Raw genomic sequence first — 24138 nt, 5'->3', positions numbered from 1 at the left:
CGTCTGGGGAAAATGTGAAGGAGAGTGGGTTTCACTTCCGGAGCACCTTGTCCCCACCCCGGGTTCACTTCCGGTGTTGTCGGGAAAGGGGGGGTCCCCGTTCTTGGTACTGCTGCCGGAGGGAGGGTGGGAGTTAAGGTCTCATGGAGCCGTAGCTGTGAGGAGTCCCCGGCCCGGGCCCGGTGTGGGAGCCGGGCGGAGGCTGGACACGGGAGCCCCCGGAGCCGGAGGAGATGGACAAACTGACCATCATCTCAGGATGCCTCTTTCTGGCCGCCGACATCTTCGCCATCGCGAGCCTGGCGAACCCGGACTGGATCAACACCGGGGAGTCCGCGGGTGAGAGGCTGAGCGGGCCTGGAGCGGATCAACAGCGAGGGGTCAGGGTGCAGCCGCCGGGGGTCGGGGGCGGAGTGGATCAAAGCCAGGGCTCCGGGGGGTGGTGAGGGGGCCCGGACTGGGTAAGCAGCAGGTGAAGGGGGCTGGGGGAGCTGGATCGTTCCTTACTGGGGAGTCTGGGGGTGAGGGGCCTGGGGGACTTCGGCTGGAACTGGTAACATGCGGCGGGAGCGGGCGCAGGGCCACTGGGAGTGGGTCAGCACCACAGAGCCTATGGCTGGGGGGCTGGGAGGTGACGGGCACAGCCTGAATTGACACCAGGAGCCTTCGGATGAGGAAGCTGAGGGACGGGGACTAAGTCACAGGGAGCAGTCAAGGTGGAGTGGGGGGACCCTGCTTAAATGAATATGTGAGCGGAGTTCCCAGGTGAAGGAGGATGGTAGTTCTGAGTATTGGCGAAACCTGGACTAGATAATCTTTGGGGAGTCTGAGATGAGAGGGGTTTGGACTGAGGGGTACTGCAGAGTCTGAGCTGAGAAGTTGATACTCTAGCTGGTCGGGACAGGATATATTCTGGTGGAAATCTATAGAAGGGCTTGAGGGACATGGGGCAGGTGAGTCTGGCCAACATTGGTCTGGATCAATGGGAGTAGTCTATGGATTGGGTGAGATATTCTGCGAGAGGAAAATCTGCAGGTGAGAGATTCTAGGGCACCGCCTGGCCAATTTGAACTGGATCAGTATTGGAGGAAATATGTGTGCGTAGCTAGGCAACCATATTGGATTAAAAATGGTGAGAGATGTGGACAAGAAGCCAGTTTGGTTTGGATCAGTGCTGGAATATCTCTTGATGAGATCTGAAGTGGGATCAATCCTGGGTAGTCCACAATAAGAGAGTGCAGATTGTTCAGCCTCACCAGCCCAGACTGGATCAAGACCAGGTTGTGGAGTCACAGAGAATACCAGCCTGGCTGAATTGGACTGGAGTAATAACAGTAAATTCACATTGAGAAAACCCTGGGATAAGGGGCAAGATGGAGCCTGATCTGTCAACTCAGTCAGAACATAAGAATGGCCATACTGGTTTTGACCAGTGGTCCATCAAGCCCAGTATTCTGTCTTCCGAAAGTGGCCTGTACCGATGCTTCAGAGGGAGTGAACAGAAAAGGTCAGTGTATTGAGAGATTCATACCCTGTCCTCCAGTACCAGCTTCTAGCAGTCACAGATTTAGGGACACCCAGAGCATGGGGTTGCATCCCTGATCATCTTGGCTAATAGCTATTGATGAACCAGTCCTCCATGAACTTATCTAATTCACTTTGAACCCAGTTTTACTTTTGGCCTTCACAAGATCCCATGGCAACAGGTTCCACAGGTTGACTGTGCATTGTATGAAGAAGTACTTCCTTATGTTTGGTTTAATCCTGCTGCTTATTAATTTAATTGGGTGACCCCTGGTTTGTGTTTTATGTGAAGGGGTAAATAACACTTCCTTATTCACTTTCTCCACACCATTCATGATTTTATAGACCTCTATCATATCCCCCATCATTTGTCTCTTTTCCAAGCTGAACAGTCCCAGTCTTTTTAATCTCTCTTTATGTGGAAGCTGTTCCCAACCCTTAATCATTTTTGTTGCACTTCTCTCTGCTTTTTCCCATTCTAATATATCTTTTTTTGAAATTGGGCAACCAGAACTGCATGCAGTAGTCAAGCTATGGGTGTATCATGGATTTATATAAAGGCATTATGATATTCTCTGTCTTATTATCTATCCTTTTCCTAATGGTTCCCAACATTCTGCTAGCTTTTTTGACTTCTGCACATTTATCAGATGTTTTCAGAGAACTATCCATGATGACTCCAAGATCTCTTTCTTGAGTGGTAACAGTTAATGTAGACCCCATCATTTTGTATGTATAATTGGGATTATGTTTTCCAACGTGCATTACTTTGCATTTATCAGTGATGAATTTCATCTGCCATTTTCTTGCCCAGTCACATAGTTTTGTGAGATCCCTTTGCAACTCTTTGCAGTCTGCTTTAGACTTAACTACTCTGAGTAATTTTGTATTGTCTGCAAACTTTCCCACCTCACTGTTTACCCTTTTTTCCAGATCATTTATGGATAACTTTGAACAGCTCTGGTCCCAGTACAGATTCTTGGGGGATTCTGCTATTTATCTCTACCCACTATAAAAACTGACCACTTATTCCTAGCTATTGTATCTTTTCACTAGTTACTGATCCATGAGAGCAGTCATGGGATAAGGTCCTTACTTTGCTTAAGAGCTTTTGGTAAGGAACCTTGTCAAAGGCTTTCTGAAAGACCAAATACACTATGTCCACTGGATCACCTCTGTCCACGTGTTTGTTGACAGCTTCAAATAATTCTGATACGTTGGTGAGGCATGATTTCCCCTTACAAAAGCTGTGTTGACTCTTCCCAACTTATCGTGTTTATCTACAGTTTCAACCAATTTGTCTAGTACTGAAGTCAGGCTTACTGGCCTGTAATTGCCAAGATTGCCTCTGTAGCCTTTTTAAAAAATTAGTGTCACATTAGCTATCCACCAGTCATCTGGTACAGATGCTGATTTAAATGACAGATTGTATACCACAGTTAGTAGTTTCATATTTGAGTTCCTTCAAAACTCTTGGCTGAATACTATCTGGTCCTGGTGATTTATTACTGTTTAAATTAATGTTCTGATTTAATGCTTCTGTGCTGAACTTTGCTGCCTTTGCCATTCTATCTATGATCAGGGGTGGCTGCTAGTTCAGAGATGTTGCTGCATAATGCATAGTGCAGGGACAGCTGGACAGCAGTTTTTAGAAGAAAAGAGGATTTAGAATAGGTTACTATCAGCTTCTGTGTTATAAGTTTGTGCTGAGATTCTCTTTTGATTTTCTCCCTGCCCCCACACAACTTTCACATCTTCACTGCTTGATGTTTAGGCCCTGCCAGAGGGTTTAAATAAACTCATTGAAATGTAGACTATTCATGAATAGTGGTGGTTCATAGATTTCTAATTTTGGTGTAGCAAAGCAATTAGAAACAAGTCAGCTTTTAGGGGTTGATTAATGTTTAGCCACAGGAGTGCCCAGTCATTCAATATGGGAGTTGGGGTGGCGGTTTAGGTACCCCTGTCTATTGTTATGGAAACTTTTTGCCCCTTGCTAATGGCACTGAGGAAAAGAATAGGGCATTTCCCCCTTCCAGAGTTAAGCATGCAAGGACCTCCTAGCTGATTACATCACTTTTCCTATAGCTAGTTGTGATTATCTCCCTTATGCCTTGTCTGCGGGTCAGTTGTCTTCTGTTATAACTCTGCTACTACGCGGAACTCTAGGTAGTGAGCCATTGTGCAGGGATTTTTAAATCTAATAAAGTTGAGTATGTTTAAAATATGTAGATACGATTTTTTTGTAAATCACCGCTCATGTTATTCTATCACACAGACCTGGAAGGGCTCAACAGGCTTCTGTTTGTTTCCTATCACACTGGACCCATGTGCTCTTAAGCTTTCCTTGATCTGAGTAGACTGCAGCCCTGTCTTTTTCTTTTGCTTCTCTGACATGCTTCCTTGACACAGGCTCTGTCTGTTACCACTTCATGGAGATGGTGCCCAAGGCCCTGCTGGCTTAGGCCTCCAGGACTAGTGCTCCCAAGTAGCTTAAGCATACCCTTTCCCAGAGCTCCAACCTTGTGGGTGCTCTTCAGGGACACATGGTAGTAGGGAGCAGGGTGGATAGGAAACAGACACAGACTTTGTAAGACACAACTTATTGCTGAGCTCTGTGACTTTATCCTCACGCACAATTATTTCAAATTTGGTGACAATATATACCTCCAGACCAGTGGCACCGCTATGGGCACCCGCATGGCCCCACAATATGCCAACGTTTTTATGGCTGACCTGGAACAACGCTTCCTCAGCTCTCGTCCACTCACGCCCCTTCTCTACCTACGCTACATTGATGACATCTTCATCATCTGGACCCATGGGAAGGAGACCCTGGAAGAATTCCACCATGATTTCAACAGCTTCCACCCCACCATCAACCTCAGCCTGGACCAGTCTACACGGGAGGTCCACTTCCTAGACACCATCGTACAAATAAGCGATGGCCACGTTAACACCACCCTATACCGAAAACCCACCGACCGCTACGCCTACCTTCATGCCTCCAGCTTCCACCCCAGACACACCACACGATCCATCGTCTACAGCCAAGCACTGAGGTACAATCGCATCTGCTCCAACCCTCTGACAGAGACCAACACCTACAAGATCTTCACCAAGCATTCTCAAAACTACGATACCCACACAAGGAAATAAAGAAACAAATCAACAGAGCCAGACGTGTACCCAGAAGCCTCCTGCTACAAGACAGGCCCCAAAAAGAAACCAACAGAACTCCACTGGCCATCACCTACAGTCCTCAGCTTAAACCTCTCCAACGCATCATCAGTGATCTACAACCCATCCTGGACAATGATCCCTCACTTTCACAGACCTTGGGAGGCAGGCCAGTCCTCGCCCACAGACAACCCGCCAACCTTAAGCATATTCTCACCAGCAACCACGCACCGCACCATAACAACTCTAACTCAGGAACCAACCCATGCAACAAACCTCGATGCCAACTCTGCCCACATATCTACACCAGCAACACCATCACAGGACCTAACCAGATCAGCTACAACATCACCGGCTCATTCACCTGCATGTCCACCAATGTTATATATGCCATCATATGCCAGCAATGCCCCTCTGCTATGTACATTGGCCAAACTGGACAGTCACTACGCAAGAGGATAAATGGACACAAGTCAGATATCAGGAATGGCAATATACAAAAACCTGTAGGAGAACACTTCAACCTCCCTGGCCACACAATAGCAGATGTAAAGGTAGCCATCTTACAGCAAAAAAACTTCAGGACCAGACTCCAAAGAGAAACTGCTGAGCTCCAGTTCATTTGCAAATTTGACACCATCAGATCAGGATTAAACAAAGACTGTGAATGGCTATCCAACTACAGAAGCAGTTTCTCCTCCCTTGGTGTTCACACCTCAACTGCTAGCAGAGCACCTCACCCTCCCTGATTGAACTAACCTCGTTATCTCCATACTGATTTATACCTGCCTCTGGAGATTTCCATTACTTGCATCTGAAGAAGTGAGGTTCTTACCCACGAAAGCTTATGCTCCCAATACTTCTGTTAGTCTTAAAGGTGCCACAGGACCCTCTGTTGCTTTTTACAGATTCAGACTAACACGGCTACCCCTCTGATACTTGAGACTTTGTAAGGGATCCCAAAACCCAATTATACTACTTTAGATAGCACAAAAGATATACAGACCTAGGCAAAACAATAAAACATCTATATGTCTTTCCTTGTCTCAGTTTTCTCACTGCTTTTAGGAGTTCTTTGAACTCAGGTCAGATTCGTCTAAGGCAATGGTTCTCAACCAGGGGTATGCAGAGATCTTCCAGGGGGTACATCAACTCATCTAGATATTTGCCTAGTTTTACCACAGTCTACATAAAAAGCACTAGCAAAATCAGTACAAACTAAAATTTCATAAATTTCTTTTTTATACTGCTCTATATACTAGACACTGAAATGTAAATACAATATTTATATTCCAATTGCTCTATTTTTGTAATATGGTAAAATTATAATTTTCCAGTAATAGTGTGCTGTGACACTTGAATTTTTATGTTTGATTTCGTAAGCAAGTAGTTTTTAAGTGAGGTGAAACTTGGGAGTAAGCAAGACAAATCAGCCTCCTGAAAGGGGTACAGTAGTCTGGAAAGGTTGAGAATCACTGCTCTAAGAAGTCTAGGAACAGCCCCCTCCTGCACATGGCTTCTCCTCCTAATCACCCAGTTGCCTTCTTCCTCCGCTGCTTTCACAGTTAAACAGGATCCCCTGCTATGAAAGCCTGCCCCTCTCTCCTTCTTCCTCTTCCTTGCTCTGTGAGTTCCTTGAGTTTATAAGGGCTTGTCTGCATGGTGAGTTGCTGCGCAGCAAGCCAGAGTGTGATGCTACAGCACACCAGCTTGCTGTGCAGTAACTCACTGTATAGACATGACTACGGTGGCGTGTGGCTTAGGCCTGGTCTACACTACGACTTTAATTCGGATTTAGCTGCTTTAATTCGAATTAACGCTTGACCCGTCCACACAACGAAGCCATTTAATTCGAATTAAAGAGCCCTTTAATTCGATTTCTGTACTCCTCCTCGACGAGAGGAGTAGCGTCAAAATCGGTATTGTTAATCCGAATTAAGGTTAGTGTGGCCGCAATTCGAAGTTATTGGCAATTCAATGTTATTGGCTACCCACAATGCAACGCTCTGGAAATCGATGCTACTATGGTAGCTTGGACGCACACCACCGAATTAATGGTGCCTAGTGTGGCCGAATACATTCGAATTTATAAAATCGGTTTCCTAAATTCGAATTATATAAATTCGGATTAATCCTGTAGTGTAGACATACCCTTAGTGTGCTACTACTTCAAAGTGTAGTATGCCAAGCCATGCTCTGGGACTTTCGCCCCATGCCAAGCCATGCTCTGGGACTTTCACTGCGCTGTAGCAATTTTATGGCAAATTACTGTGTGGCAACCTGGTGTGCTGAAGATTCACACCTTGTCTTGTGCAGTAACTTGCATGTAAATAAGCCCTTAGTCCTGTTACTAACACCTACTTCGTTTGTTCTGCTGCTGTAGAAGTTTTGCTGCTACAAACCCCAGCCCACTTCATGGAATCTGGAGAAAACTGGCTTCCACCAGACTTTAGCCATCTCGTTCTCTCTGGGGCAGGTCTGCTCACTAGTAGGAGGCCCTTAGTTACTGTCTCTTTCAAAGGCAGACTTTGGACAGGGAACATGAGTTAAGAATATGGTAAATGGGTTAAGTATACAGAGTTCATAATAACAAACAAATTCCTTAATTGCACATACACAGATTCCCTCAAATTGTCACCTCATCACTTTCTGTAGGACCTAAAAATGTTTTCACTTTCTCTGCTTGTGTGGAAACAGGATAACAGACACTGCTTCCAAACTATTCTGAAAACACAAATAAGCAAAGATCATGTGGATATAAAGGTGCTGCATACAGTACACTAAAACTCTTGTTAAAGAAACAAGCTTTATCACATCTCTATATAATGTAAAAATCAGTACTTGAACTGTTCTGCTGGGCAGTCATTAAATATTAGTTATATCACTGTTTATTACTTAGGGATCAGATGCCATTTCCATTCTAAATCTCCTTTAGAGGTGCAAGTAAAACAGTCTTCATTAAGCTAAAGTTTGGCAAACCTTAGGAGTGCATGGATTTTTCTAACGCACTAGACCATTCAAGTAACGTTTTGACAGACTGAGATTTCTTTTGTCTGGTGGTGCCAAAGAAGCTGCTGCGTAGATACAATCTTAAAAGAAAGCTGTTAGTTCTTTTCCCAATAAGAACGTTTCATAGATTTGTATCAACATGAAAAACAATGTATTGTTACAATGTAAAACTTTATTTTTAAAATAATTTTTTGTACTAAAAGAATAAAACATTCCAAAATAAGCATTTCATCTAAACTGATAGCGTAAGGGAAAAAAGAACTAAGGTGCCCATTATATCAAGGACTTATTGGGCTTAGTACTGCACCTAGTACTTTTTAAGCACTATAATTACTCCTGGAGGAATTTTGCACCACTGCGCATGCGCAGAATTTATGGCCCCCACAAATTTCTTTACTTTCCCACAGAAAAATGACTTTCTGACAGGGAAGCAAAGGGAAGCCACAAGAGCGGTCATGCGACCCTCCTCAGCAGTATGTTTCGGGTGTCCAGGGCAGCCAGCAGAGAGGTAAATCACTGTGGGGCAGGTGGCGGGACTGGGGAAGACCCAGCTGGTGGCTCCTACCCTGTGCCGGGCTTAGCTGCTAGTCCCGGCTGGGCTTGGGAGGACGGGACTTCATTTTCCCCTGCATGGCATCCAGGGCTATGTCAGACCCACCCCAGATTTCTCCCACGGCTGTAAGAAGCTCTGCAAACTCCCCTCCCCTGCCCCCCACGCTTCCTGCACCCATCGCTCCTCAGCTGCAGGGGGAAGGATCGTTGTACAGGGAGCTGCTCCTCCATCTGCCCAACCCCCGTGCATCCAGACCCCCCTCATACCCAGACCCTCCCGATTAGCCTCCCCCCCCGCACTCAGAACCCCCCCGACAAGCCTCACTCCCCCGGCACCTGGACCACCCTGATGAGCCACCTGCACCCAGATCCCCACCAAACCGAGCCCCACTCCCCCAGCATCTGGACCCCACCACTGAGTCCCCCATACCCCGATACACACACCCCTGATGAGCAACAACCACCTTCACCTGGACCCCCCTGCAGAGTCCCATCACCATTGCACCCAGAACCCCCCAACAAGGCCCTGTGCATCCAGATTTCTCCCCCCCCTCCCTTCCCCCGCACCCATGTCAGGGTTGGGTGCAGGTCACCGCTGAGTCTGTGTCTGGGGGAGAAGCTGCACAATGATCTCCCACCTCTGTTTTAGGGGGCTGTAGTAGTAATCATCATCATCATCATCATCATAATAGTAAGGCATAGATGTGATGGAAAGCATTAATTATTTGCTTGTTTGAATTTCTGGTGTTTGGGCATATAGGAAGGACTGTTTTCTACATAGGCAGACTGTCTTAAAGGTAGATACCTGTTTCAGCCTAGTTATTTGACATAGCTAGAGGATGTATGAGAGCTCTGATCATCCTTTTCTGTTTGCTCTTTAGTGGAGACAGTATTAATTCATGTTTTTAAAGTAGCAATATATTTATTTCTGGCACACAAGGGTGCAAAATGTTATTCCTGTATTTCCAGCATCTTTGTTAAATTATTCAAACTCTAGTTGGTTTTACAGAATCTGACATCAGGCCATCATTTTTCATTGAGCACAGATCTAGAAGCCAGTAACTTGATTTGTTACTCCAGCATTATTTTTAAAGTGCCATAAAGTACTAGCTTGCTTTATTTATCTGTTCACCAGTCAAATAAGTGGATTCTTCACTTTAGAAGAATCTAGCTATATTGATACAATATGGTACGGATTAGAGCCTTTGTGATTCTAACAAGTGATTCATTTAGGTATATAGTTATTAAAAGTAAAGCTTTTGCTTAATATGTGCCATACAGCTAGGATTCTCTGCTGTCAGCAAGGTGGATAAAAATCAATGCTTTAAAAAAAAATGGTTTTTTTATTTAAATTGGATTTTTTTGATAAAATGTTTTTTCCCTCAAAAAACATCTAAAGATAGATACATTATAGCTCAAAGATATCTCATCATGGAATAGGGATTCTAATTCTATAGTATGAGACAATATATTCATGTAATGTTTAAGAAAAGTTTTGTAAATGAGTTCCAATAGTTCATGAATTGGGGACCCAATTTTATGGGGTTCCAGGGGCTTCTGTATGGAATATTTAGGTTAATCTTTCTATCTACCCAATGGGACTCAGTGCTCAGTCTAGACAGGGATTCCCAAACGTGGTTCACTGCTTGTTCAGGGTAAGCCCCTGGTGGGCCGCGAGACACTTTGTTTACTTGAGCGTCCACAGGTACGGCCGCTCGCAGCTCCCAGTGGCTGCAGTTTGCTGTTCCTGGCCAATGGGAGCTGTGGGAACGTGATTTTAAAAAACCTGAATGTTTAACTAAATTCAAAAATTCATATGCTTGTTTTGTTAAAATATTATGTTTGCTGTTGAAGAAAAAAAATCCAGAATACATAACATTGTTGTTTTAGTTAAATAACACAATTTAAATGTCTGTCTGGTGATGTTCTCCTCCTAATACAGCATGGCAAGAAAATCCTCCAAATATTAATGATTAACGTGTTGAATTGGAGATAGTTCACCTCCCAATGACTTCATAAATATCTGCTTCAATTACCTTTGGTAAATGAAATAACCAAAATCATTCATTTTCTGATATAGCTGTAAAACTAATCTGAAAAGTTTTCAAAATAAATCACTTTAAAAACATATAGTTTGTACCTTCTTAAAATGAAACCTACATCTATCTCTGAGTTGTGAAGAATATGTATTAAGGGTATAACAACCAACAAGAATGCACTTTTATGTAGAAATCCATGATTAAATCGAGTCTTCCTGACTTTAAATCAAATTGATTTAAATCAAATTCATCCTGACTATCAGTAATGTGCAAAATGGAATCCTGTTAATGACTTTTATGGCTTATTAAAAACACTTGTACCGTTTCATATTCAGTCAGTGCTCACATATGAATAGCATTACATAAACTCAATTTGTATTTTTGCCAAAGTAAATATCAATAGGTCAAACTTCTAAGCATGACCTACATTTTCACAGGTACTAGACAACTATTCTAGTTTTCTCTACAACTTTTTCTTTACTGATCTTGGAGCACAGTGATGGGACCCAATTTTATCTTGTCTGTGGCAGAATGTAGGATTTGCTGTAACACGTGGGACCACTTGTCCATTGAGTCCTGATATTCTTTTCTGGCAGCAGGTGATCTCTTGATACTTCAGAGAAGGTGACTTGGGTGATTTGTGGAATACAAAATGCTAAATGGAATAGAGGTTAGATGCTCCTATCTGAATTAGTGTCAAATACAAGTGGAGTTGAGGTGCTAGAGAACAGACATAACACTGAAGGGATTTCTATATATATTCTTTTTTAATAAAAAGAAATATGGTATGTGGGATAAGTTACATATGACATCAGTATTATTGTATTTCCATAGTGTTGATGGACCATCCCATCATGCATGATACTGTACAAACAGAACAAAGAGACAGTGAAACTTCTTTTCATTCCCCTTCCCATGTGTGCTCCCTTCCCAAGTGTGTGAGACCAGCAAAATGGGGATATGGCCAACCAGAGGAGCCATGTGTGACAGGTTGGACCCCCCTTCCAGGGTGCCACCTGATGTACTGGGGTTTCACTGAGCCTGCCTGATCCACTAGCCTGGCCTCCCTCTCCCTGTTTTGCTGAATCTGGCCCTCTGGTAGCACACAGACACAGGTAGGGATGCATCAGCTGTAGAATCACACAGGGTCTACAAACAGCTCTCTATGGGAAGACTCCGCTAGGAAATTGCCCAGCACTCAAGTGCAGCTCTTCTCTGGAAAGTACACCCAAAATAATATTGTCTTGCGCTGTAGAGAAATCTGTACAACGTAAGCTCATAAATTTGCCCCCTCCCTCAATGTGGAGGAAGATATGCACAACTTCTTGCCCCAGTTATAAATTGCACAAACTGGGTTTTATAATAAACAAAAACAAGTTTATTAACTACAAAAGGCAGATTTTAAGTTGTTATAAGAGATAGCAAGTAGAACAAAGCAGATTACTAAGCAAATAAAACAAAACACACAAACTAAGCTTAAGATCTTAAAGAGATAGGAGTCAAGAAGTAATTACTCACCCTAAATGTTGCTTTTGGGCAAGTTGCAGAAATTCTTGAAGGCTAGCTACCCTGCTTGCAGCTTAAATCTTCAGACACCATATTCACAGACCAGATACCTTTTCCAGCCTGGGCTCAACTCTTTCTCTCCCTCCCATGCCCCCCCGCCCATGTCTTTGTTTCTCAGATGTTTCCAGCTGTCATCCTGGGTGGGGATTCAGTGAAGAGTGAACCAAGATCAACTTACTCCCCAGCCTTAAGTAGAATTTACATAAGGTGGCAACCTTTTGTTTCCCAGTCTTGATCTCCCCCTCCTTTTAGTGGAAAATCACTAGAAGTCCAAGATGGTGTTTAGTACCATGTGACATGACCACATGATCTAGTAGTGTCAAAGCAACATCCCAGGACAAAAATAACAGGAGTACTTGTGGCACCTTAGAGACTAACAAATTTATTAGAGCATAAGCTTTCGTGGGCTACAACCCACTTCTTCGGATGCATATAGAGTGAACCATATATTGAGGAGATATATATACACACACATACAGAGAGCATGAACAGGTGGGAGTTGTCTTACCAACTCTGAGAGGCCAATTAAGTAAGAGAAAAAAAACTTTTGAAGTGATAATCAAGATGGTTCAGTACAGACAGTTTGATAAGAAGCAAGTGTGATGGACACAAATCTGACATCAGGAATCATAATACTCAAAAACCAGTGGGAGAACACTTTAACCTGTCTGGCCATTCTTTGACAGACCTGCGGGTGGCTATCTTAAAACAGAAAAACTTCAAAAACAGACTCCAACGAGAGACTGCTGAGCTGGAATTGATATGCAAACTAGACACAATCAACTCAGGGCTAAATAGGGATTGGGAATGGCTGAGCCATTACAAACATTGAATCTATCTCCCCTTGTAAGTATTTTCACACTTGCTTCTTATCAAACTGTCTGTACTGAACCATCTTGATTATCACTTCAAAAGTTTTTTTTCTCTTACTTAATTGGCCTCTCAGAGTTGGTAAGACAACTCCCACCTGTTCATGCTCTCTGTATGTGTGTGTATATATATCTCCTCAATATATGGTTCACTCTATATGCATCCGAAGAAGTGGGTTGTAGCCCACGAAAGCTTATGCTCTAATAAATTTGTTAGTCTCTAAGGTGCCACAAGTACTCCTGTTATTTTTGCGGATACAGACTAACACGGCTGCTACTCTGAAACATCCCAGGACACTTCTCAGGAAGGAGAGAGATTAGTATCTTCAAGGTCTTATTGTTTCTTCCTAATGGCCCATCAAGGCTGATGGTCTGCTGTCTGGTAGGTGTTTCCCAAGTACACACACAGTTGTAATTGTTACATAGTCAATATTCCTAACTTTAGATACGGAAATTATACATTTAGTAAATCATAACCTTTCCAATTATATCTCACATGACCCATCTTGCATAAAACATGTTATGCCATATTCATATCCTAACAACATTTCTATGAAGAATATGGGGTGTAACATCACACCATGAATACATGCTTTTGGGAGAAGGAATATGAACGCAGAGGTTGGACAGGCAAAGCTTTGTGTATGATGAGTTAGGCAAGTATTTAGAGAAAAATAAAAGTACTGTACAATTTCTGTGAGAAAGAAAAGAGAGCTAGATACACTTCCTCATTTCTCTTTACACGGAATCTTTTCTTGATGACAGCCTCTTAGTGTAAATGATTTATAATCATTTACATTTTAAATATTAGTCCAGTTGAATAGAGCTCACTTTAGGGCTTGAACCCCAGCACCAACATCTTTTCCTGCAGATGCATGAATGCTGCATTAGCAATGCTGGGCTGTTCTAGTGCTTGGCATTTCAAATAGTTTTAGTTAATAATAGTAACATTAGTCACTGACAGCCAAAAGGTATGAACTACCATGTTTATAGACCGCAAATACAAGCAGTCTAGCTTTGTGACGCACATCATGAAGATGATGGGCTACTTCTCTTCCCATTTTGTTTCATAGTTTTCTTTTTCCAGTGTTTCCCTCTCCTCCTCAATCACTCTGTTCTCCCTCCCCAAGCTTTCTTGCCTTGTTTACCCTCTATACAGTGTTGCTCCACTTGCTGTTGCTGAACAATCCCTGCCCATACTGGTGGTGCACAGCTTGGGTGACCATATGTCCTGTTTTGCCCAGGACAGTCCCTTTTTTAAGCCCTGCCCTGGCCCTCCCGACTTTTTTCCAAAAGGAGGCATTTGTCATGTTTGCTCTTGCTGATGTGATCAGTTGGCAAGAGCAAACAGGACAAATGCCCACTTTTGTGTTTTTTTGTTTTTTTTTTAAAAGTGGGGTGCAGCTCAGAGGGGGCAAGTGGAGATGCCGTCTCCCTGCTGGGGGGAAGCAGGGCTGGGTGAGAGTGAGCAGCTTTCCAGCATGAGGGACCCCCACAGGGTTCCAGCGACCAGGCAACAGCATGGGGGTCGGGGGAGGCGGGCCCTCTGGCAAGCAGCTGGGGGTGTCCAATTTTCTCTTTGGGAAATATGGTAAATATCCTACGCACCGCACTTTTCTCTTTCTCTTGTTGTAGATGCTGTGAAGAGTATTGTGTAGTTCCATTTAGGGGAGAGGAGGGAGGGAAATGCAGAGGAAAAGGAGGACAGCCGTCAAGCAGCCAGCAATGACCCTGCAGCTCTGAGACAGAAAAAGAGGCAGGCATCTCTTTCCCAAGTGCTCCACTGCCAAGAGGCTGAGAATCCTGGTTTTTGAACGTCAGTAATGGCATTGGGAGTTCACTGATTTGCACTCATTCTAAACTATCAGTGGATTACCATCTGACAGCTGCATAGTGGTATCTGTGAAATGAATTGGTGGTATCTGTCTAGTTCTAAGCGGAAAATGTCCACATCATAAACAACCTTCTTCCAGTTGACACTTGTTGGTAGTATCTGGAGCAGTGGTTTTCAACCAGGGGTCTCAGGCCCACTAGGGGGCCATGAGCAGGTTTCAGGGAGGCCACCAAGCAGGGCTGGCATTAGACTTGCTGGGGCCCAGGGCAGAAAACCAAAGCCCCACCACCTGGGGCTGAAGCCAAAGCCTGAGCAACTTAGCTTCACAGGGCCCCCTGTGGCGTGGGACCCCGGGCAATTGCCCTGCTTGCTATCCCCTAACGCTGGCCCTGGCTTTTATATGCAGAAAAACAGTTGCTGTGGCACAGACAGGCTGGGGAATTTTTATAGCATGTTGGGTAGCCTCAGAAAGAAAATGGTTGAGAACCCCTGATGTAACCTGGGCCTGTCTTCTCAGGCCATGGTGAGATGCATGGGCGTGTGCTGTTAGTATTGTGATGGTAAACAGAGACTTCCATATGCAAACTTGCGATACAGAGGAGACTTTCAAAAGCACCAAGGAACTGAGAAGTACAATTTCCATTGATTTTCAGTGCAGCGTTTTGGTTTCCCCCTGGAAATAACCTTTCCTTCCTAGGTGCCATCTGTAAGTGCCTGCTGTTCAGTTATTCAAACAAATCATAATGGCTTCCCATGGCATAGGGTTATACAGTAGTTAAATTATTAAAAAGTTATAGTGCAGACAGAACCAAGGAATATGCTGGTCCAAGAAAAATATTAATACCATATGTCTTTAAAGTATTATGAAAGTAGTCTTTTGACTAAAATTTAAAAGAATAAAAAAAACTGCAAAAGGAAATGGTTCTGTTTTTAAAAAGTAGACTTTCTAAGTCCATTGAATTGCACTAGTTACCTTACTTTGAAATATAGCTGGGTGAAATTCACTTTTTTGTGTGTGCAGTTTTTTACTCCTCCTCTTATTCAGTTTTGATAATAAAAGTACTCTCTTCACTCAAAAAGGCCCCATTTTCACTCTGAAATAGGCCTGAATTTCTGAAACAGGTTAATAGTTATGCTCAATGTAAACCAACAGCTTTTAAGCATGATCCTCCCTGTGCAGATAGGACCAAAGTGTTATAGCCAGGTAGAAATTGTGCTTTAAACTTGGTAAAGTCCATGTTTAACTGTTCTTGAGAAGTCATTTTCAGAGTATGCATGAGCCTTTTTTTAAAAGCCTCCAGATTCTTCCTTCCACTTTTTGCATGTGACTGTTTTGGGAAGGGGAAGGAGGACAGAGAGTGAGTTTCCCTTGAAGGCAGCATTTGTTGGTAGGCTTCTGAAAACAAGGACTTACCCTGGAGAAAAGGATAACAAAATATGCTCTGAGAGTGAGACCACCCTTAAATTTACTCCCTCATTTGCTCCCCTCCTTAGTCCTTAAGGCTCACCTTTGTTGGCAGCAAACCAGTTGCAAAACATCTGACGTTTTAAACTTGCATGAGAAACTTTCAACAACCTTTTATATACTATAGCCAGTTCCCTTTTAAAAATCAAGTGGGAAATTATACTAATATATTGTCTGTCCTCAGGGTGAGACACAGCCAATAACATTAATGGGAATTAGGTACATGTCCAAGGAAGAATATGCTCTCTAGTGGTATTGTTTCACATTTTGTAAAATAGATGACAGCCAGCATTGAACTACTTCAACATATATCATTAATTGCTATAAACAGGTTGTACGCAGCTGTTCATTGACTTTGGTTTTTATTGCTGTTGGCTGTTGTATTCAGCTTGAACTCTTACCTTGATTGCTCTGAAATAGGGGAAGCCATATGACCTGAGACACTTTCTTTAATTGGCAGAGGCTTGATGCCTTAAAGCAGTGTTTCCCAAACTTGGGACGCCGCTTGTTTAGGGAAAGCCCCTGGCGGGCCGGGCCGGTTTGTTTACCTGCCGCGTCCGCAGGTCTGGCCGATCGCGGCTCCCATTGGCCGCGGTTCACTGCTCTAGGCCAATGGGAGCTGCTGGAAGCGGCACGGGCCGAGGGACATACTGGCCGCAGCTTCCAGCAGCCCCCATTGGAGTGTTGTGCTACCATGTGACTAGACTATGACGTAGGTCAGTGCTTCTCAAAGCCAGGCCACCGCTTGTTCAGGGAAAGCCCCTGGCGGTCCGGGCCGGTTTGTTTACCTGCCGCGTCCGCAGGTTCGGCCGATCGCAGCTCCCACTGGCCACGGTTCCCCGTCCCAGGCCAATGGGGGCTGCGGGAAGTGGCGCGGGCCGAGGGATGTGCTGGCCACCGCTTCCCGCAGCCCCCATTGGCCTGGAGCGGTGAACCGCGGCCAGTGGGAGCCGCGATCGGCCGAACCTGCGGACACGGCAGGTAAACAAACCGGCCTGGACCGCCAGGGGCTTTCCCTGAACAAGCGGCGGACCAGCTTTGAGAAGCACTGAGTAGGTCACATCATGTCATTGTCTGATGTAAAAATTGACCAGACTTGAACAGTAACTTAGCAGAAGTGAGACTGAAATAATTAACAGGTCTTCATCATTCTTTCAGAGAAGCCCCCGGTGGTACTTTAATATGTGATCTATTGAGGAGTATCATTTTACGTTCCTGTCTGAAGCCAAATATAACTCATCAGAAGTTAAATGGCAGAACAGCTGTAGTATCATAGCTTCTGGCTTCCCTTCAAAAGTTAGGAACAAAACTGCAGCAGTTGATTAGAAAAATCACTTTAAATATTGGATACTGGTGTAGTAAATATATCAATGTAGTTGCATTTAGGCACTTTGCAATCAAGCTTTCAGTTTTCAAGGTGCATGGGTTTGGCTGTTTTACCAAATTTTGTATTAAATGTGCAAGAAGAAAGTTCTTGTCCTTTCAGCCAAGTCACACTTTAAAATTTCTAAAGGTTCTAGTTCTCATTGACAACATCATCTTATTGTGGCAATGCTTATAATGTCAAAATAAACCACCAGAAGGATACACATTTTTAGAGATCCTGATTACGCACATTTTAAATAACGCTGTGCTATAAACTAGGAAAGATTACCTTTAGCATGGGCTGATTTCTTGGCTCTGGTATGTAAGAGCACAGAAGAGTCTTTGTTTTGTTCTTGGGAGAGCTATTTCTGTGTTGTTGCCTGAGGATAACTTTCTCAACGTGTGGTGGTCCATCTTGTCTAAAAATACATAAATTAAATAAACTCCAATACCTGTGTGGTACTGGAAACCCAGAATGTTGGAATCAGAAAATAGACTAGCCTTAACTGGATCATATCCTCTTATTTTTAAGCTGAGTTCAATTAAAAATATTTTATGTGGGGCTCATGCATTTAAATGTCTGTTACTTGTAGAGGAGGAATTTAAAGCTGGTCCTAGTGTCTCAGCTGCAGTGATCATTTATCTTTCTCACTTTTTAGTATGGTTTTTTTTTTTTTGGTCTGAATTTAGCACTGATGCAAGGTCCTGCATCAAGAGCTCTTAAGACCTAAGTTGTCGTCATAGCCACAGTATAGACACAGCATGGAGAGCAGCAGCAGGGCAAGCTTTCCTGCCTTGCTCTGCTAACATGCATCAATCCTAACTTGGAGGCTGACTTAGAATAGTTCAGTTTCAGGACTCATCAGTTCTTGACACATCTCCTCAGAGTGCCAAGAAGGATCCAGTCAATGCCACTGTGATTGTTTTTGTGATGTGGACTCTGAAATGGTGGTCCATTCAGACAACTTGCTTCATTGACTACTGAATAATAATCTGAGTAACAACTTTTGGTCACTACCTTTGTGGACTGAGTTTGAACTAGTGACCTAGTGTCCTATTCTGAGTGTCCTAAGATGTCCTATTCTAATACTACAGACATGGGGTCTTAAGAGTTTTTAAGCATCTCTGTGGGAGGAAGGGGGCATTCTGTCATTAAGGGAAAGAATAGTCTTTATATAGAAGGGAGATAAGAGTCTCTGTGAATTGGCTTCAGTGGGACAGTGGTTATTCCCTCACCTCCAAAGTCAAAATTCAGAGTGGAGGGGAAACGGTGGCTTTCGTAGCACAGTCAATCTCTGTGTGTAGCTTAATATTGATTTAACATAAGTTACTCTTAAAAAGATACTATATTCTTAAAGATGACTTTTCAAGCAAACCTAAAGTCTGTGCCTTGTCTGAATCTCTCTTAAAATTCTTTGAATATTTTTTAAACTATTTTTTTTTTCTTACTCTGTGACTTAAGTGAACATCTTGTTATCTGGCCTTTCTAAAGTCTTAGCTCCACTTTCTTTGCTGGTTTACATTCTATGTATCCTAATTTTATGGACACCTATAGTTTCTCTTAAGACACAATAGAAATAAAATCAAACACTACAAGCTCCCGATGTCGTCAGTGGGAGTCTTGTGTGTAACAGTTATAGTCTTGGGCCCTTAGGGTATGTCTGCACTGCAATTCAACATCCGTGGCTGACCTGTGTCAGCTGACTCAGGCTCATGGGGCTATGGGGCTATTTAATTAAGATGTAGACTCTCTCCCCTCACAGGGTCCCAGAGCCTCGGCTCTGGCCCAACCCTGAACACCTACATCTCAATTAAATAGCCCCATGAGCCCAAGTCGGCTGACATAGGTCAGCTGCATATGTTGAATTGCAGTGTAGACTTACTCTTGGTCAGCCAAATTTTAATTCTAGTTCATTGTTTTTTTACATAAAATTGAAAGATAAATAGTATAACTATATTCATCACTAAAAATGAGGAGTCCTTGTGGCACCTTAGAGACTAACAAATTTATTTGGGCATAAGCTTTCGTGGGCTAAAACCCACAAAGACTCCTTGTTGTTTTTGCTGATACAGACTAACACGGCTACCACTCTGAAACCTATCTTAATCAGTGGAATTGATGTGATGCATAATGTAGAGTGTTGGCCTAGTTTATTTGAAACTACTTTGCAAAGCTTCCTTCAAAAACTGTGTCTTAGCAGTAGAATGAGATGTGATATCTCAGTGCTTCTCATAATGAGCTCCATGAACTGGAACTTGAAGGGACACTCTACTTTCTAAAGAGTTCTTCCAGAAAGGAAAATATTATGGGCAAACCCTCTGTAAACATGACATGTTAACAGAAGAATGTAGTCAATTAGAAATCTCTGTTTTTATGACCATAGCGCATTCTTACAGGAACAAGTGGGTTCTCAGGCCTTGGGCTTTGTCCCATTGGTGTTAAAGTAAGGGCGGGGAGTGGATCAATATTGCAGCTGGACAGTCCATAGAATACTAGCCTTCTTCAAAGTGAGACTGCTAGGCTTTTAGTCCATAGTTACAGTAATTGGCAGATAATTAAGGAGGAAAGACCAGAATGCTAAAAAAAAATTAGAGTTTGCATCCTAAAGACAGGAAAGGTAATTATTCTAAACTCACATAAACATCATTTTGAGCTTCTGTACTTCCTTAGCATTTGCAGTAAATGGTTAGTCCTCTGTTTTGCAACACATTTATCACCATCTGAATTCAGCCTTCTGCATTCATAAATCTTATTTCAACAAGTCTGGACTTGTTCACCTTTCAGTCTGCAGACTGAACAACAGGCTTAGTATCTGTGCAGTAGAAAACAAATCTATCATGCTTCTTTCTGAATATTTGGATAAGAAAATTGAAGTCCTTTAGAGGCTTAAACACTAAGGCTAGGTCTACACTACAGCGGGGGTCCGACCTAAGATACGCAACTTCAGCTACGTGAATACCGTAGCTGAAGTTGCGTATTTTAGGTCGGCTTACCTGGCGGTGAGGACGCGGGAAAGTCGACCGCTGCCGCCGACTCCGCTGCCGCCTCTTGCCGAGGTGGATTTCCGGAGTCGACGGCAGAGCGATCAGGGATCGATTTTACCGCGTCTTCACTAGACGCGGTAAGTCGATCCCCGATAGACCGATTGCTACCCGCCGGATCGGCGGGTAGTGAAGACATAGCCTAAATTACTCCCGTCGGACCTAACCTGTGAAGAAAATCCTTGTTTAAGAACAATAGCAAATAAACTATCTTGTGCTTTACTGGAAATGTTGTTTGCATCCAGATGACTCTAGCCAGTTTGTTAAATCAGTGTGCTACCTCCCTCTGCCTTACCATAGTGCTAATTATTTGGAGGTAAATTATTGTAGGGCTAAATTGTCACATGGCTTCATAGGTTAATTTATTCTTGGTTGAAATCCATAGTCGTCTCATCAGACAGCATTTTAATAATTAAAGAGAAGTTCCCACACATCTTGCATGCTGATATGGGGTTGTGTACAGGGATAAAGTGACAGTGAATGTATGTATGGAAAGAGGAGGAATTGTTATATTGAGGAGACTTATTTTAAACTACTGTGAAACAATTTAGGAGTGGAGGCCTAGAACAGGTTACATATGTCTTTTATCAGTAGACAGAGCCAGGGAAAAATCACTTGCTTGGGAGAAGTGAGTCAGGAATCTTTACGTTGGGAACCTCTCTGTATTAATTACAAATATTTATTCTAACTTGCCTTTTAGGCAAAAATTAGGTCCTTAATTCTCCACAACTGTAGATCCATCAATGATAGAAGCTGGACTTACACTGTGGTGGTGTATACATCTCAAAATTTCAATTGTAGGCACTGAAAGCCTCTATACCTTTCTTGTTGCAAAGCCTTCCCTAAAAAGAACATTTGCCCTTTTACATCATCCATACAGAGAAAATCTTCAAGCAGTAATAACAGAAGTGTGAACTGCTGTATACTCCCCCCACACTCTCTACCCGCAGGCTCCTCAATGGTTATATGTATACTAGAATATTTGGACCTGTAACTACTACCAAGTGCAACTTCATTGGCATCGTTTGGAAGTGGTAGCATTGTTGTACACTTTAGTGTAGTCAGGGCTTGTGCATTTTTACTGCCAGGTCGTAGAGTATGGTGTAGCAAGTCTAATCCCTAAGCTACGAGTAGAGCTGTAGCAGTTGGGAATTACGGGTCTGAAAATCCAGTTGTAGACAAGGCCAATAAGGTTGAACTTTAAAGCTTTCCTGTGATTAGTTAGTGTTAACACACTTCATGAACCGGCAGGTTATAAAATTATGCTTTAATTGTGCAGGATAACCTATACCGCTCTATCACTGTAATTTTGTAGGTATAATCCAGGTTTGTTTTTGTTGTCATGCTGTATGTAGTGAAGCAATGAAGTGAGAAAATAGGGGGTTGTCTGGTTTCCTTGTGAATCATTAATTATGTGTGTATATATGAGTCTTTCTGGAAAATGTCTTGAGATGGCACTGCATATGGCTATGTAAATGTTTTTAAGCTAGGTCTATAACTCAATGGTCTAAGCATCAGATTTGGAATAACTAGATTCCCTTTAACCATAGACTCAAATCCTGATCTTTCTGAGATACAGAAGAATACCATGCAGTTTACTTTACAGGCATCTTTCGGTAAGACCTTAAATACAGATATTCTGCAATCTGTGAAGATATATAAAAAGTATATTTTGTAAGCAGAAGAGTCTGTCCTAGTACCTTTAACCAAAATTATTTTTCCTCCCTTTCCAGTTTTGTGTAGTTCTCTACCATTTGCTCATCACGTTGCTTTCCCTTTGCTACACCCACCCATATATGGCGTCCAAAATGGGTACAAATGCTGCAAAAAATAGGAATACTGCAAAAACAGGGTTTTACTCTCTATTCTGGCCTCCTCAAAAGCGCTTGCATAATATCCTGCATGGCTTAGCCAGGAGCATGAAGAATCCTTTCATGGCAGAGTTTATAGGGTTTGAAGCTTGGGTGGGTTATACATTATAATGCATGGAATTTAATAATCCCATGCCCAGAAACACCCTCTCTGACTATGGCAGCAGTGGATCTGTAATGTAAATTCCATGGAGTTTTGGGAAAGGCAGGAGTGACACACAAACTGCAGCTTCCTGGCTATGGAATTTTGTTCTTCTGCTTCTGTGACGCTCATGCCCTGAATATGGCTCCATGTGTGTACATTTATTAAAAGGCAAGATATACTTAGAGAAGTAAATGCCTCATTTTACCCTTTTATAGCTGCAGCTGCACCACTTGAAACAGCATATCACGTGAAAATAAATCCTTATAAATAGCATTGGAAGTATCCCGCTAAATAGCTGCCAAAGTCCTTGAACAACTTTGAAATATACTCTTTCAAAACAGCTTCTGCTTATTCCGTACTAAGGGGGGTTACATTAGAACTACTGTAGTCTAATCTAAAATCTGAATTAGTCCTATTTATCCCCCACCAGAAGTCCTCATCTGTGCATCGACTGGCTGATGGAAGCCTCCATCAGAGGCATGACTGCAGGTGGGAAGCAAGCAGACATGCTTAAGGCTAGGTTGGCTAAAGTAAGCCCTATGGTTATCCTTAATGTTTAATAGAGAGCATTAGTCCACACCGTGCTCCATCTTGATTCTTGGGGACTTCACATGGGTCAAATAACATAGAGTGTTGAAACCTGTTGCCTCTGCAGGTCACCACTATTAAAAAGAGAGTGAGCTGAAATCTGTACCTCCTATAAAGTGGGTCTGGACCTTGCTCCTTTCCAGTTACCAGTTGGGTAGAGTTTAGACACACTTGACTTTCAACATTTACAAGTCAAAGATTTTATTGTGAAATCTGGATATCAGGTGACTCTATCTAGACCTTTAACCACATTTGAGGAGTTGACCCAGGAGCAGTCTGGAACAAAAGGTTTCTAAGATGTATACAATTTTGATTGAAAAAGATGTTGATAAGAAAACAACCCAGATGAAAAGATGGGAAAGGGATTTGGACAAAAAAAATGGATCTGGTCTCTAAATATAGGAAAGGGACTGTGCATCTTAAGTTTGTGTAGGTCATAAAGTTTTATAAATTGCCATATAGATTACATTTAACTCCAGTTGAGATCATCGTCATTTTTGCTACTAGGAAGGTGCTCTTTTGGTGGGGTTGTAGGGAAAAGGGAACATTATTATGTATGTGGTGGCTGTGTTCAGGAATTAAACAGTATTGAGAGGAAACTCTTAGAGATTCATTTTATGACAAAATGCCCACTTCCTGGAGATCTCTGAACTACTTACTTAATGCTCCAGTAAAGGAGCTGCATTTAAACAGATAAATTTCTTTCTTTCTTTTTGTTAGCAGCTAGACCCTGTATTGCACATTATTGTATACATATGATCCCCTCCTATTGAATTTGGGCATAGTAAAATATGGACTGTTCTTGTAATGGAAGGCTTTCACACTAAGCTCATATACAGGAGAAGCACAAAAAGAAGAGAGATCTAGAAATTTGGTTACTCTTTCCAGTGTATGAAGAGGAAGAGAGCTCTCCAGTCACAAGACAGAATTTTTAGCCAGGTTTTTTTAATATTTATTTGTTCGGGATCAAGTAATGTACAATGTAATATGCTAACATTTTATTGTAACTTTGCCTTCATAAAAAGTGCCTTCTCACCCCCAATGAACAACCCTCCGGAGCTCTTTTCTTTTCCTCTGCTCAAAAAAAAA

The 24138-nt window shown here is 42.7% G+C and overlaps 1 protein-coding gene across 1 annotated transcript in view; it reads left to right on the top strand.

The window, feature by feature from the left end:
- Window positions 1-233: 233 nt before the first annotated feature.
- Window positions 234-24138, top strand: part of MOSMO (modulator of smoothened) — a 54708-nt gene continuing 30803 nt past the window's right edge. Inside the window, exon 1 of the mRNA XM_065412401.1 lies at window positions 234-339. Within this exon, the coding sequence (XP_065268473.1) occupies window positions 234-339 (106 nt within the window). The remainder of the gene's footprint in view (window positions 340-24138) is intronic.

This window comes from Emys orbicularis, chromosome 10 (assembly GCF_028017835.1).
Source record: "Emys orbicularis isolate rEmyOrb1 chromosome 10, rEmyOrb1.hap1, whole genome shotgun sequence".
Classification (NCBI taxonomy): Eukaryota; Metazoa; Chordata; order Testudines; family Emydidae; genus Emys; species Emys orbicularis.
The sequence above is the reverse complement of the archived record's forward strand: the minus strand, read 5'-3'. Positions and strand labels throughout refer to the sequence as shown.